Source organism: Trichechus manatus, unplaced genomic scaffold (assembly GCF_000243295.1).
Source record: "Trichechus manatus latirostris isolate Lorelei unplaced genomic scaffold, TriManLat1.0 scaffold00412, whole genome shotgun sequence".
Classification (NCBI taxonomy): domain Eukaryota; kingdom Metazoa; phylum Chordata; class Mammalia; order Sirenia; family Trichechidae; genus Trichechus; species Trichechus manatus.
The window spans coordinates 87,614-103,789 of record NW_004444348.1 but is presented as its reverse complement, the minus strand read 5'-3'; the positions used below and the strand labels follow the sequence as shown (position 1 = coordinate 103,789).

Here is a 16,176-nt window from a genome sequence, read left to right as displayed (position 1 = left end):
GTCAGAGTTATAACAGCTAAAAATTTTTTCCCAGTCTGTAGGTTCTCTTTTTACTCTTTTGGTGAAGTCTTTTGATGAGCATAAGTGTTTAATTTTTAGAAGATTCCAGTTATCTAGCTTATCTTCTGGAGTTCAAGTACTATTTAAAATACTTTACATGACTAATCTTATTTACTTCTTTCAAGTATATGAAGCCGCATTATTGATATCCCCATCAGCTTGCCAAAGGTCATATGGCCAGCAAGTGGCAGAATCAGAATAGTTATAGGGAATCAGAAAAAGTCATTGGATAAATGATTATATAAAAATCTTGATAGGTAGTAGATAAAAGAATAAGCAGTAGTTGGCACAAATCAGCATAATCACACTATTTCAACCATAAAGTTCCAAAATACCCATCTAAAGAAAAAGCCATCATTAGCATCTATTCAGTAGCTTGCCAGTGGGAACAGAGAATCTCAGGAGAAGTTGGCTTAGAATTCCCTGCTTTCACGACTTAATAGTGAACTCCTTCAAATTCTGTGACCCATTTGCAGCATTTTGTGGAGTCCCTGTTGTCAATGGTAACAAGTTGCTGCCAAGTGGATTCCTACTCACGGTAACCCCATGTACGTCAGAGTAGAACTGTGCTCCATAGGGTTTTCAATGGCTGATTTGTCAGAAGTAGGTCACCAGGTCTTTCTTCTAAGATGCCTCTGGGTGGACTCAAACTTCCAGCCTTGCCATTAGCAGCTGAGAGCATCAACCATTTACACAACCCAGGGACTCCTGTTGTCAACGGTAGAGCTTCTTTTACTTTGAAAAACATTGGTAACTGCTGATCTTGCGTATACCTATGTATATGCACATTGCAGGACATCAAAATAAAAATATGAACTCACAGGATTTACATCATTTTGAAACAACAAAGAGGAAAAATAGTGTTTAGTAGACTAATTAGAGGTTAAGAACATAGATTCTAGAATCAGAAAGATGGGTTCAAAACGGAGCTCTGCCACTTATCAGCTGTTGACTTAAGCAAGTTACATAACCATTTGAAGCTGCAATTTTCTTATTTATAAAATGAGGAGGTAAAATTAGTGAATATATGATATTGTTTTGAGAGATAAAATAGATAATACATGTAACTCACTTAGCACATGCCTGCCATGGAAGAAATACTCTATAAAGATTTGCTATTACTGTTGGTGTTATTGCTGTTATTCTTTGCAGAATCACAATCAACATATAGCATTTCACTAAAATATATTTTTTTTTTGCTGGAGATTTAAATTATTATTAACTGTAGTGTGATGCAATTTATTATAATTTTCAAATTTAGAAAAATACTAAGGCTTGTTAATTATAATATGCTCTAATTTGCTTTTCTCCTTAAAAGGTATCCTTTTTCATCTTCTGAATGAACTGTAAGCTCATTGAAGAAAGAGCTTCATACAGTGATTCAACAAATCTTTATTTAGTGCCTGCTATGTGCTGGAAGAGATCTATATTTTTGCCGATTCAAAAGAAAGGTGATCCAACAGAATGCGGAAATTATTGAACAATATCATTAATATCACATGCAAGTAAAATTTTGCTGAAGGTCAATTAAAAATGGTTGCAGCAGTACATCAACAGGAAACTGTGAGAAATTCAAGCTGGATTCAGAAGAGGATGCTGAATGAGGGATATCATTGCTGATGTCAGATGGCTCATAGCTGAAAGCAGAGAATACTAGAAAGATGTTTACCTATGTTTTATTGACTATGCAAAAGCATTCATCTGTGTGGATCATAACAAATTATGGATAACATTGTGCAGAATGGAAATTCTATACCACTTAATTTTGCTCATGTGGAACCTGTACATAAACTAAGAGGCTTTGAACAGAACCAGAGAATATTTCGTGGTTTAAAGTCAGGAAAGATGTGCGTCAGGGTTGTAGCCTTTCACCATACTTATTCAATAGGTATGCTGAGCAAACAATCCAAGAAGCTGGACTATATGAAGAAGAATGAAACATCAGGATTTGAGGAATCCTCATTAACAACCTGCAATATGCAGATGACACAATCTTGCTTGCTGAAAGTGAAGAAGACTTGATGCAGTCATCGATGAAGATCAAAGACTACAGCCTTCAGTATGGATTACACCTTAATATAAAGAAAACAAAAATCCTCACAACTGGACAAATAAGCAATATCATGATAAAAGGAGAAAAGGTTGAAGTTGTCTAAGGATTTCATTCTTCTTGGATCCACAATCAATGTCCCTGGAAGCAGCAGTCAAGAAATCAAAGGACACATTGCACTGGGCAAATCTGCTGCAAAATACCTCTTGAAAGTGTTAAAAAGCATAGATGTCACTTTAAGGACTAACATGCGCCTGACTCAAGCCGTGGTATTTCCAATTGCCTCATATGCATGCAAAAGCTTGATAATGAATGAGGAAGACTGAAGAATTGATGTCTTTGAATTATGGTGTTGGCGAAGAATATTGAATATACCATGGACTGCCAGAAGAACAAACATATCTGTCTTGGAAGAAGTACAGCCAGAATGCTCCTTAGAAGCAAGGATGGCAAGACTTTGTCTCACATACTTTGGACGTGTTATCAGGAGGGACCAGTCCCTGGAGAACATCATGCTTGATAAAGTAGAGGGTCAGCGAAAGAGGAAGACCCTCAACAAGATGGAATAATACAGTGGCTGCAACAATGGGTTTAAGCATAACAATTGTGAGGATGGCATAGGACCGAGCAGTGTTTCACTCAGTTAACATAGGGTCACTGTGAGTCTGAACTGACTCAATGGCACCTAACAATAACAATGTGTCAGACATCATTTTAGGTTCAGAGAAATCAATAACTAAATAAACAGAAGAAGCCCTTCACTTGTGAGGCTTTCATTCTTGACAACAAAGACTGACAATAAAAAAAAAAAAGCAAATATACAATATAAATAATATATAGTTACAGGAATATGTCTAATATCTTGAATAAATACTGCTTCATAATAGGCACTGGATAAATATGAATTGAATTTAATTTGATTTTTTAAAATAATGTGTCACTATAACATGGGGAATATGCAAAGCTATTGCTGGAGGGAGTTCATACTACTTTGGAGCAACAATTGTATGCATTTCTTCCTAACATTGCTTTCAGTGACTTCACTTTGATAGCTTTACACCACAGAAATCAGCAATGCTACAAATCAGCACTGTTTTTCCAGAGAATCAATTGTTTATCAGCACACCACTGAATAAAGTCTAGTAAAGTGTGACATCTGAATTTTATGTACTTCTGAAAGTAATCTTTAATATATCATATTTATATTAATACATAGTATATTAATAAGTGTATTCATATGCTATATTAATATATTCCAGTGTCAGACTTACAAATAACAGTTAGTCTGAAGATGACCTAAAAAATACATACTTATGTAAACAAAGTTTTACCCCCAGTAGTGAGTAACCATCACTTGATTATTCATGTCCATGAAATAAGCATACTATAGATAAGCCAGGCCATCAACCAAATAATAAAATTTTCTATTTAATTTGAAATATACTTTTTTGATAAAACAACCTGTTTTTCTAATAATAATTTACTTAGAATGAAGTTAAGCAATTTTATATCCTTTAAACATAATAAACCAACAGCTATGGAGGGAAAAGAGAAGCTCTGAGTGTCAGGAAGAAACGAATTTGAAACTATTACCCTATGGTAAGCCACATGAAAATCGTTTAGTTGACTATATGCCAACCTACAATGCCCTAGGCTGGAAATTTCCCAGGGCAGCATGCCTGAGGTGTACTGATTATTATATCAGAATTTTAAAAACAAAAATGAAAAAAGCATTTTAAATTCTTCTATATGATTCATTGTTTGATCTTTACTAGTATAATGTATCAGATTTATTTTTTTCTTGTTGTTTTTGTTAGAAGCCATCAAGTCAGTTCTGACACATAGCAACTCTACATACAACAGAACGAAACACTGCCTGGTCCTGTGCCATCTTCACAATCGTTGTTATACTTGAGCCCATTGTTGCAGCCACTGTGTCACTCAATCTCATTGAGGATCTTCGTCTTTTTCAATGACCGTCTACTTTACCAAGCATGACGTCCTTCTCCAGGGACTGGTCCCTCCTGATAACATGTCCAAAGTATGTGAACTGAAGTCTCGTCATCTTCACTTCTAAGGCGCATTCTGGCTGTTCCTATGATGTTTTAAAATATAATCTTATTAAAACTTTAGATATATCTTAAAACATAAGAATCTAAAATGTAAGGAAGAGAAACCTTTGTGCATCCTGCAGTCACCAGGAGATCTCATAGACAAAAGGTGAGTGTGAGAATTATCAATCCTTCCTCAGAAACTTCTTCTAACTGCATTTCTAGCCTATGCCTCAGCAGGAAGTCCTAGATCTAATTGTATTTAATATCAATTGCTAATTGCTGTTTAATATCATATATGCAAATTAAATAGATTACCTCCTAAATCACATTAACGCTATCATATTGATCAGCAAGTGGTGACAACCCGTCAGATATTTTTCAATAATAATAAATGGGTACATTTATTGAAATACCCGTTATGGATTGAATTATGTCACCCAAAAATATGTGTTGTAAATCCTAACTTCTATGCCTGTGGTTATAATCCCACTTGGGAATGGATTGTCTTTGTTATGATAATGAGGCAGGATTAGTGTAGGGTGTATTTTGAGTCAATCTCTTTTGAGATATAAAAGAGATTAAATGAGCGAGCCGGGATGGGGAAGAGAGATGCCAAGCCACATGAAAGTCCCCCAGGAGCAGAAGCTCAAAAGAGATAAGGACCTTCCTCCAGAGCTGACAGAGAGAGAAAGCCTTCCCCCTAGAGCCGGCGCCCTGAATTTGGACTTCAAGCTTCCTAACTATGAGAAAATAAATTTCTGTTTGTTAAAGCCACCCAGCTGTGGTATTTCTGTTATAGCAGCACTAGACAACTAAGACACCATCCTGTCCCAGGCACAACGATAGGTACTTCATGTATTATCTCTAATGCCCATAACAACCCTTTAAGAGTGTTGTTACTACGAACAAGGAAATCTATGCTCAGATAGATTATTTCCTCCAAGGTCAAAGAACTAGTAAATGGCAAAACCAGGAGCCTTAAAAAGGCCTTTCTGTCTCAAAAACCCATGTGAGTTTACTGAATTCATTGGCAATTACTTAGCCTTCCAGCTAATTGCCCTTAATTTGTTCTATGGAAATCTTTTCCCTGGGGGAAAAGGACATAAACATCAACTTGGCAATAAGGGCAATTATCTCTGCAAACACTCGGATCAAGCAAAGCCAACTCTGAAGCAAACTGTATCAGAACCAAAAGTTCTCCCTGCCTTACTTACTGTGGATGATCTGTTTTGATTAGCCTACATACAGATGGTACAAACTGTCCTTTTGAGTTTATGTCAGGAATAAAGTTGAAGTTGTGGCTTTTATTTTTATCAGGCAGTTTAGACTCTAATTTGTGACAAAATAATTCAAAGTAAAAAGTAGCTGTTGAGCTAGAATTCTTATTTCAGGTCAAATGTCAGCCTCTGGTAAACGGAGCCAAAAACCATTTTCAAAGGAAAGGCTGTCTCTAAGTAAACTTTCCTTAAAGACAGCATAGAGACATCCCAAGATCAGAATGGCAAACAAATTATTTAGGTCCCTCAAGCAACCTCAGAGAAGAGAACTTAGGTAAAAATTTATAATAGTTGTATTATGAGACTAAGTTATGTACATCTAGGAATAATAAATAAGAACAGAAATACCATGTAAACACAGCCCCCTTAAGCGAAAAATGCCAGAGCACTAGTGCCTTGATTTTTGTAAGCATACCCTTGCTTATTTGTAGGGAGTTCTATGTGGCTTTGGGAGTGCAATATGCTTGCCTGCCTCTCTGTCTTCCTTTACCCAAATATTGGCAAGCATTGCAGTAAGCTGAAACACAACTTTTCACTCAGCAGTACATTTCTAAATTTGCTATGAATTGTTCACACATTCAACAAATAGTTTCTGTAAATTTTGCATATCATAGCTTGATTCATCTGGAATCAATTTTTGTGTGTGTGTGAGGTTAAGGATCCATTGCCTTTTTTTTTTTTTCTCGATATGGATACCCAAACCCAAACCAAACCAAACCCATTGGCGTCGAGCCGATTATAACTCATGTGGATTCTCAATTTTCCCAAAACATTTACCTAATAGTCCCTCCTTTCTTCATACTAAATTTTTGACTTTAAGTTTGTTGAGATGTTCTCACACTGTGGATTCAAGCATAAAACTCACTTGAAATCAGATCCTTTAAAATTCCAAGAGAAAAAGAAGTATATTCACATTGTCTCTGTCTGCAAAGTAAATGGTGGCTTTTCTAGTTCCCTCTCTGAGGTATCATAACTGTTTGGGGAGTTTTCTATCCTACTTCCCACCCTCTTCGGGCCCTAGACTTTGTCTCTTATTTTCTTGTGTGTGTGGACCATTAAGGCCCAGAGTTTAGGGCACCAGGAATTTGTAGATACCTCCAGGCAAATGTCAGCTCCAATATTTCCTTACTCTTCTGGATTCTCTGTCACTTCTGACCTCTGAGGAATTTCCTTACTTTCTCAACTGCTCGGACATGCACTTTGAAAAAGATGCTTTTGTTTTGTTTTGCTTTGCTTCTAAATACAGCATATTTTGGTGTGTTATTCCAAGAAGCGTTTCTCTGAATACATTGTTCACCATACTGCTGGAAACTGAAGCCTCTTCATACTTCCATTCTTTACACTTAATTATTTTTTCATAGCAGCTACAATTTATTGGATAGTTACTATGTACCCGGCACTATACTAAGTTTTGTGTGTGTATGTATGTGTGTTAGGTATGTGTGTTATGTACGTATGTGTGTGTTATGTATGTATGTGTGTGTTATGTATATATGTGTATACACACATATGTAAATAATAGCTTTTATCTATAAAGTTATATATATGCCTTATTATTACAACAAATAATAATGTGATACTGGAGGAAAGTAGCATGGAAATACTTGAGAAAAAATGACTACTTATATGATTCTTGTACTGTCCTAGGAATGAATTATGAATCTGTCGTAGATCTTAGCCTTCTTTTGCTCCAGATTCTTAATATGAAACATGAGGAAACAGATGACATGTTTGAGTAACTTGCCAAAATCTCTCATTGGTTAACAGCAGAGAACAGTAGCATGCATTACTTTTCACGGGGTAGTGCACAGAGCTCCTGGTTTTTCCCAGGGTTCCTTATTATTCATAACAGTTCCATATTACAATAATCCCGACTGCCTAGGAAGTTTAATTGTTAGTATCAAGGAATCAGAAATGATCTAGAAATTATATTTTTATACAGTGTATTCTTCTGAAATATTCTAGAACTTTAATTAACACTGACCCTCCCGCTCAGGCTTGTTACTTCAGTATAGTGACAAATCCCTGGCAACTGGTCAGAATCCTGTTACCGCTAGTACAGTCTTTCTTCTTCTGTCCATGGTTTGCATAAAAGGAAACCATAAAACATCAGTGTTAAGATCCCAGCTGTTACAGAAATTGACAGGAAATGATGAGAATTGGATAGAAACTGATGTTCTTCTGCCTGTGTACTAGTTGGACTAGGACTATTCCAAATATTTGCAAAGCCTAGGTCAAGAGTAGATATGGAGATTCACATATATCTAATTATTTAAAAGTTATGAATCAAGATAATAAACAAATATACCTACATAAAGACATGGAAGGACAGGTTTGTATTTAGACTTCTGGGATAACTCAGAATTCTGTGCTGAAAATTGAGAGCACAAATTGCCACAGGTTCATGGACTGAGGTGTAGCTTGCTTATCTTTTCATCCTCCTCTATGTCCCAAGTCTTAAAGGACCGCATACAAATGTATAAGCAGGAGATCCCACACTCCCCACCTCCATCAACACCCTGCAAACAGCTTCCCTTGGTTATCACTCTGATAGTGTCACCCTTTGGAAGCCTGTCCTGAGGAAGAGACCCATACAGTCCTGGAAATGGACTCAGGGTGATTTGGACAGTGAATTTCCAGCATCCCTGGTATCAGAGTGTACTCTAGAAGGGGGATCATGTATCCACATGAGTATGTCCTCATGACCTTGTGGAATCCTTGTCTAGTGCAGAGTCCCCCATAACACAAAATCTTTGGCAATAATCTTGCATTCTTAGGTTAAGAACTCTACTGGTAGAGGCAATGAAAAGAACGCTTGAAGACTTGCATTAGATCATTCAACAAATATTAAGTGTCTATTATATGCCAGGTACAAGGAATTTAAAGAAAAGACATTGTTTTTTTCCTTGAAAACACTCATAGCTGAATGGGAGAAGAAATAAAAATCAAGTAATCATTATACATAATACAATTAGATAAGGAATGCAGGTGGGTGTCTGAATAAGGAAGTTCGCTGTTAAATAGGTGTTTTCAGTGACACCTCTCTGGAAAGCACCTGAGAACCAAGAGTTTCTCTCTATCCTGAAGCAGAAAGGAAATTCTCCTCAGATTTTAGCAGTTTACCCTTCATCCCACAGTGGTGCCACTGTCAGCCAAAGGTTCCTACTTCATGCAGTGTTGTAATCAAACTCCTGCCATAAAGAGGAATGTCAGTAGCAAAAACAGGTTTCTGAGAAGTCTTGTGACCACTCAATGTCCAGCGCAAGCATCACTGAAGTGTCTGTGAAATGTGCCTTCTTTACATCCCTATAGCAGCTATTCTATACCTCTGCTATGGAACACACCATATCATTTAAATTCTTAAATCATTTATTTGGATCACTTGTTACAGTAGAAGCATGTAGCCATCAGTACTTGGTTTATCTTTGTATCTGTATCATCTAGATCTCAGAGGGTACTCTTTTACTGTTTATTGAATTACAGTTGTTTACACAAATGAGTTCCATTTCATGTATTGTACTACCCAAAAAAAAAAAGGTCTTCCTTGGGAAACTAATATAATTTCCTGATGTAACCATCCATGTTTTCTTTCTTGCCTCGGTTGTCATGCTCACTCCCAATATTCATGTTTTTATATTTGCTCCTCATTCTATGAGGAAAAACCAGGGAAGTGAACAATACATCTATATGTCTTTTAAAGGAGGGCAAAGAGAAGGTGATGGGGCAAAAATTTAAAAGTTTTACCATTACGGTTGTCTAAGAGTTCTACCATCATGGTTTACCATCATGGTTGACTAAGAGTTTTATCATCATGGCTCTGGGGTTGATATCACCGGCCCAGAGTGATCCAGCATTTGCTTTGAGGTAAATTGGGCTAGAGGAGCTAATGTATAACCTGACCTTCATCCAGTCTAGTGGAGTGAGGAGAGTGGACCTGAAGCAATAGGTGCAGGACCATCCTGCCTATGCCACTTACAAGTTATGTCATCACTCTAGGCCTAAGTTTCTCATTAGTGGGGATAATAATAATGTCTAACTTAGTTTGTTTTTTTTTTTATTGGAGGGGTAATGTTTAAATTAGTTATTTCATGTTTCTGACACATAGTAACAACTATTATTATTATGCATCTGGAAGCCGAATAATGGTCTCCCCAAAGATGTTCACATCCTGGTCCCTGGAACCTGTGAATATGTTAAGAAATTATACATACATATATCACATATACATACATACGTGTCTGTGTGTGGGTGTAAGTATGTTTGTGTATACTCATCTGTAAAATCATGAGGATTTCTGTGAAGACAGAATGTGTTAATAAGCATAAATTACTTAAAGTACACACTGTCACTTGTTAAGCATCCAATAAATGCTATTTTTATATTGTTGTATTTTGAGAAGAGAATCACAGAACACCTATGAAATCCATTGAAAGCTTTTAAGTATGTCAGAAAATCAACTGCTCACCACTGGCATCATGCAACTCAAGTTTAAATGTACTACTTGTATGTACATAGCATATTTGTATGTTCATAGCATAGCTTCTTTCTAGCTTCTAATTTTTGTGTTACCCACTTATCTTTTTCATCTTCTAGTTTTTCTTATTTTGGGGTTTGGTACATTCTTCCTTCTTGGTTAGTAGTTTATCCCCATTTAAAGCAACTGCCTTTTCATTAAATCATAAGCATAAAAATAGAGTTGGTTAATGCCACTGTGTACTTGGTCTTTTAGGCAAAGATTATCATAATAAAAATTTCCATTTATTCAGGAACAATAGATGTATGCACTCAGAATAATCACATCCAACCCTTCCTTCAGATTGTTCTCATTCTTCAATGACTCTTCAGTATTTGGCATGCAATAAAGACACACACTGAGTGCCTGTACTTTAAGCAAGAAATCTTGGATTCCCTTTTGCTTAGAACCCTTCCCTCTCCATAATTGGTTGAAGTTTTAGATGGACATAGATCTGTTAAATAAAATTAAATGAAGTCTCCTATTATCTTCCAGCTAGACAGCTTTTCAACTCAGCTATTTTCTTACCTTCCTCTCAAATTCATTGCACCAAGATAGTTTGTTGGCACAGTTTTCATTTCTGTCCACTCTACTTATAAAAACAAAATTACTTTATATCCCCCCATATTCTTGAAAGTGGGCACACAGAGCACCACTAGAAGTCACAAACTATGTTTATTAACCCACAAGCTGGAATCACAGCTTATAAAATGTTTTAAAACAAAATACTTTTAAGAAGCCTGATTTCCTTCCATAAATACTGAACAAGAGGCTACTAATAACAACAACATGCATTCAAATAGAAATACAGGGTGTCCCAAATCTTAGTGAAGTTCTAAATGCTAATAAACTCAGAAGTATAAATGCTATAAACTCACAAAAACATCAACTGAAAGGCTATTTATACTTCATATTTGTTGTGAAGTTTTAAGAATTGTCAATTTTAAGTTTTTGTTTCAGTCACTCTGCAATGGTTCATTTTGACTGAAATAAAAAGTTAAACATTCATTATTCAAATTACATAATTATAAACAAGTACAAAAGAAATGGAAATAGTTAAGTTTATAAGCATCTAAATTTCTGGAGTTATTAAAGCCTCAAAACTTCAGTATGTCTTTTGGAATGTCATGTATTAATTCACTTTTCTTTTTCTTAAATATGTCCTTTTCTCCATTATGATCAAAAATTTTTCTTTCCATAGTAGGAAAATGTTTATTTTCAGCTTTGAGTGTAGCACATCTCAGCAGAAAGATTCTGTGGCTGCCAATTAAAAGACATTGTTCACAACCACCCTGCATAATACACCTTTGTCTCTTGCCAGAGTACATCAAAGTATATGTTTTCTATTGGAATTCTTCTAACATACTCATCACCAAACTGTAACCCTGAAGCTTTACTGAATTTGTTTACATTGTATCTGTTATCACCACTGAGGGTTTAACTTAAAATCTAGATAAACAAAAAAGAAAAAGTGAGGTTTCTTCCAAAAAGAATATTCCATAATAGAGATCAATGGCACAATTTTACTCCTCAATTTGTGGAATCTAACTTGGTTTACAATTAACAATGACTTTAATTGTCAAACTGTTAAATTTTATTAAACATTTGTGGCAATGCATCGAATGAATTTGAGGCCTATGCTGTTTGTCGTTTGCATTTTTATCAGTTTTGAAAGAGCACAATGTACTTCCTGCATCTTATTTTCAGAATCTGCATTTTATCATCTTTGGCTATCCAGTATATAGTATGGAATACTTGAATATCTCATTCTTTGAATTTTCATTTTTGATTGTAAATCAGATCATGTCTGGCACTTTTCTCTTTTTCTGATTTTTCTCTTCTCTCAACCTCCATGTTCACTTGCTCCCATTTCTTCTTGGCTCTAATAATAAAAGGCACAAAATATTTATTTCAATCGTTTTCTTTCTCACCATTCTTCAGAGCACCATCAGTTCCCATTTCTTTTGGTAATTATGTATCATAAATCTAAAGGCAAAACAAAAACTAAGCTGATCTTTTTAATGCATAAATTTTCAAAATGCCACTCAAACTAATTCTACTTCTTTCAGAAGCTTATCATGCTTTGGATTTGGGCAGAGGGTTGGAAAGGAGTGAAATAAATACTATATGTAAGGCTCTACTGTGGAGTACCCAGAATAAATAACCACCCTGTGGAGGCAGATGCCTCTAAGCCCACCAGCTATATCCCTATCTCTAGTCCCCTCCAGCTCCTGCCCCTTGATTCCCACACTTGCATTTCATTTCCTATTGCATTGTTTTCATAGCATCTGTTATGGATTGAACTGTGTCCCCTAAGATATGTTGAAGTCTTAACCCCCTGTACCTGTGAGGGTATGACCTTGTTTGGAAATAGGGTCTTTGATGACGATATCAGTTAAATTAACATGAGGTCATACTAGAGTAGGGTGAGTCCTAGTCCAATATGAGTGATGTCCTTATAAAAGAGACATGGAGGCAGAGACACAGAGGTAAGATAGCCATGTGTGATGAATCTACAAACCAAGGAACATCGAAGACCACCAACCATCACCAGAAGTTGGGAAAGAGGCATGGAACAGATTCTCAGAGCCATTAGAAAGAATCAACGCAGCCAACACCCTGATTTTGAACTTCTAGCCTCCAGAACTTTATTTGAGACAATAAATTTCTGTTTTTTTAAGCCACCTAGTTTATGGTACTTTGTTGGGGCAGCCCTAGAAAACTAGTACAGCATCCAGCAACTTTATTCCAAAAGGCTCTTCTTAACAATTCACACTTCTGTGGCTTTGCTTCCTTCCCTCTGTTAGTCTATCTGTCCCCAGAGAAAGGCCAAAATCGATGCTCTGTGCCCTAACAGGACTATGGGGAGGAGGAAACACAAGTTAATCTTTCTCTTTCCATCCTGGTGATGGCAACAATAATTGGAAAGGATAAAAGTTTAGGAGTTAGAAATCTCAGTCAAAAGCTTGGGTAAATACTCTAAGTCCTCATTCCACTTGATGTAGAAAACTTAACATAGTCCTTTGCACATAAACTTTGTCCAATTCAGTGATTTCTTACTAACTTCACATTTATATTTCAGTCATATTCAGATTTAAAATTCTCAGGTTTTCTCTTTCTCCTACCTCCCTGCTGTTGATCTCAAGGTCTGGGGTTGGGACAGGGAAGAACGGTTGCTGCTGTGGGGCAGCTGGGAAGAAAATATCATTTCAACAATCTTAATATGTCTGGATCCTGTGCTGGGCTCTAATTCCAGCTGAATGGTAGCCCAAATAACCTAGTCTAAGGTTTCTCAAACTTTAATGTACATCCCAATCACCTAGGAATATTGCTAAAACAAAGATTTTGATTCAGCAGGTCTGAGATAGAGATTCCTCATTTCCAACAAGCTCCCAGATGTCACTGCTGCTGGTCCGCAGACCACAGTCGGTAACAAGGGTTTGATCAGTGAATGTTGCCTTTGTTTCTACTAGGCTCTCTGGCAAAGGCAATCTACAGAGATTGCCGCTGAGTCCTCCACCAATAAGGCCCAACCACAAAGCCATCTTCCTAATGTCCATACAAACGACCTTGTGTAGACTTGCTGGTCCTCTCTTCCCAGAATTCTCACTTGAGGCTTATAGGAATGTCTCATGCTCTCCCACACAATGTTGAAGCTTGGAAAATTCAAGAAGCTGTTTCCAGCCCTCTTGTGTCTAGACATGACTTAACCTCCTCTCAATCCCTTCACCTTATGGCATTGGGGAATTCTCCCCAAAGTTTTTGTCTCTGGGTTGCATCTGGAAAATAGATCCTCCATATACTCAGATTCTTCTAAATTTCTAGGGAAATTCTATCATTGACCCTTATGCCCTGGTCTTGGGCATAGCTGGCAGTGGTGGGAGAAGATGGACAGAAGGGGTTTTCTGTTGTTAGGTGCCATTGAGTAGGTTCCAACTCATAGTGACCCTATGTACAACAGAAAAAAACACTGCCTGAGCCTGCGCCATCCTCAAAATTGTTATGCTTGAGCCCATTATTGCAGCCACTGTGTCAACCCATCTCCTTGAGGGTTTTCCTCTTTTTAGCTGACCCTCTACTTTACCAAGCAGGATGTCATTCTCCAGGGTTCAGTCTCTTCTTATAACATGTCCAAAGTATGTGAGACAAAGTCTTGCCATCCTTCTTCTAAGGAGCATTCTGGCTGTACTTCTTCCAAGACATATTTGTTTGTTCTTCTCACAGTACATGATATATTCAATATTCTTTGCTAACACCGTAATTCAAAGGCATCAATTATTCTTCAGTCTTCTTTGTTCATTGCCCAGCTTTTGCATGCATATGAGGTGATTGAAAACACCATGGCTTGGGTCAGGTGCACGTTAGTCCTTAAACAGACATCTCTGCTTTTTAATTAACACTTTAAAGAGGTCTTTTGCAGTGGATTTGTCCAATGCAATGCATCCTTTGATTTCTTGACTGCTGCTTCCATGGAAATTGATTGTGGATCCAAGTAAAATGAAATCTTTGACAACTTCAACCTTTTCTCTGTTTATCATGATGTTGCTTATTGTTCCAGTTGTGAAAATTTTTATTTTCTTTACGTTAAGGTGTAATCCATACTGAAGGCTGTGGTTTTTGATCTTCATCAATTAAGTGCTTCAAGTCCTCTTCAGCAAGCAAAGTTATGTCATCTGCATGCTGCAGGTTGTTAACAAGCCTTCCTCCAATCCTGGTGCCAGGTGCTTTTTCTTATAGTCCAGCTTCTCAAATTATTTGCTCAGCATACAGACTGAATGAGTAAGGTGAAAGGATATAACCCTGATACACACATATCCTGATTTTAAATCACACAGTATCCCCTTATTCTAGCAACTGCCTCTTGGTCTATGTACAGGTTCCTCATGAGCACAATTAAGTGTTCAGGAATTCCCATCCTTTGAAATTTTATCCATAATTTGTCATGATCCACACAGTCGAATGCCTTTCATAGTTAATAAAACACAGGTAAACATCTTTCTGTTATTCTCTGCTTTCAACCAGGATCCATCTGGCATCAGCAATGATATACCTGGTTCCACATCCTCTTCTGAAACTGGCTTGAATTTCTGGCAGTTCCCTGTTGATGTACTGCTGCAACCACTTTTGATGATCTTCAGCAAAATTTTACGTGTGTGGTATTAATGGTATTGTTCGATAATTTCCACATTCTGTTGGATCACCTTTCTTTTGAATGGGCACAAATATGGATCTCTTCCAGTCGGTTGGCCAGGTAGCTATCTTCCAAATTTCTTGCACAGATTAGTAAGTGCTTCCAGCACTGCATCCAATCATTGAAACACCTCAATTGATATTCCATCAATTCCTGGAGCCTCGTTTTTTGACAAAGCCTTCAGTGCAGCTTGGACTTCTTCTTTCAGTGTCATCAGTTCTTGATCATATGATACCTCCTGAAATGGTTAAATGTCAACCAATACTTTTTGGTACAGTGACTCTGTGTGTTTCTTCCACCCTGTTTTGGTGCTTCCTGGGTCACTTAATATTTTCCCTGAAGAATACTTCAATATTGCAACTTGAGGCTTGAATTTTCTCTTTAGTTCTTTCTGCTTGAAAAATGCCAATCAATTGTGTTCTTCCCTTTTGGTTTTCTAATTCTAGGTCTTTGAACATTTCATTATAATTCTTTATTTTGTCTTCTCAAGCTGCCCTTTGAAATCTTCTGTTCAGCACTTTTATGTCATCATTTCTTCCTTTCGCTTTAGCTATTCTATGTTTAAAAGCAAGTTTCAGAGTCTCTTCTGGCCTCTATTTTGGTCTTTTCCTCTTTCCTGTCTTTTTAATGACCTCTTGCTTTCTTTGTGTATGATGTCATTCATATCATTCCACAGTTCATCTGGTCTTAGGTCATGAGTGTTTAATGAGTCAAATCTATTCTTGAGATGGTCTCTAAATTCAGGTGGAATATACTCAAGGTCATACTTTGGCTTTTGTGGAATTGTTCTAATTTTCTTCAGCTTCAACTTGAACTTGCATATAAGCAATTCATGGTCTGTTCCACAGTCGACCCCTGGCCTTGTTCTGATGATGATATTGAACTTTTCCATCATCTCTTTCCACAGATGTAGTTAATTCGATTCCTGTGTATTCCATCTGGTGAGGTCCATATGTAGCGTCACTGTTCATGTTGGTGAAAAAAGATATTTGCAATGAAGAAGTCGTTGGTCTTGCAAAATTCTATCATGT

At 36.9% G+C, this 16,176-nt stretch overlaps 1 protein-coding gene across 1 annotated transcript in view; it reads right to left on the bottom strand.

Moving 5' to 3' along the window:
- Positions 1-11,810: 11,810 nt before the first annotated feature.
- The window catches only part of CUNH12orf50 (chromosome unknown C12orf50 homolog), a 44,600-nt gene continuing 40,234 nt past the window's right edge, over positions 11,811-16,176 (bottom strand). The window contains exon 10 of the mRNA XM_023725800.1: positions 11,811-11,836. Within this exon, the coding sequence (XP_023581568.1) occupies positions 11,811-11,836 (26 nt within the window). The remainder of the gene's footprint in view (positions 11,837-16,176) is intronic.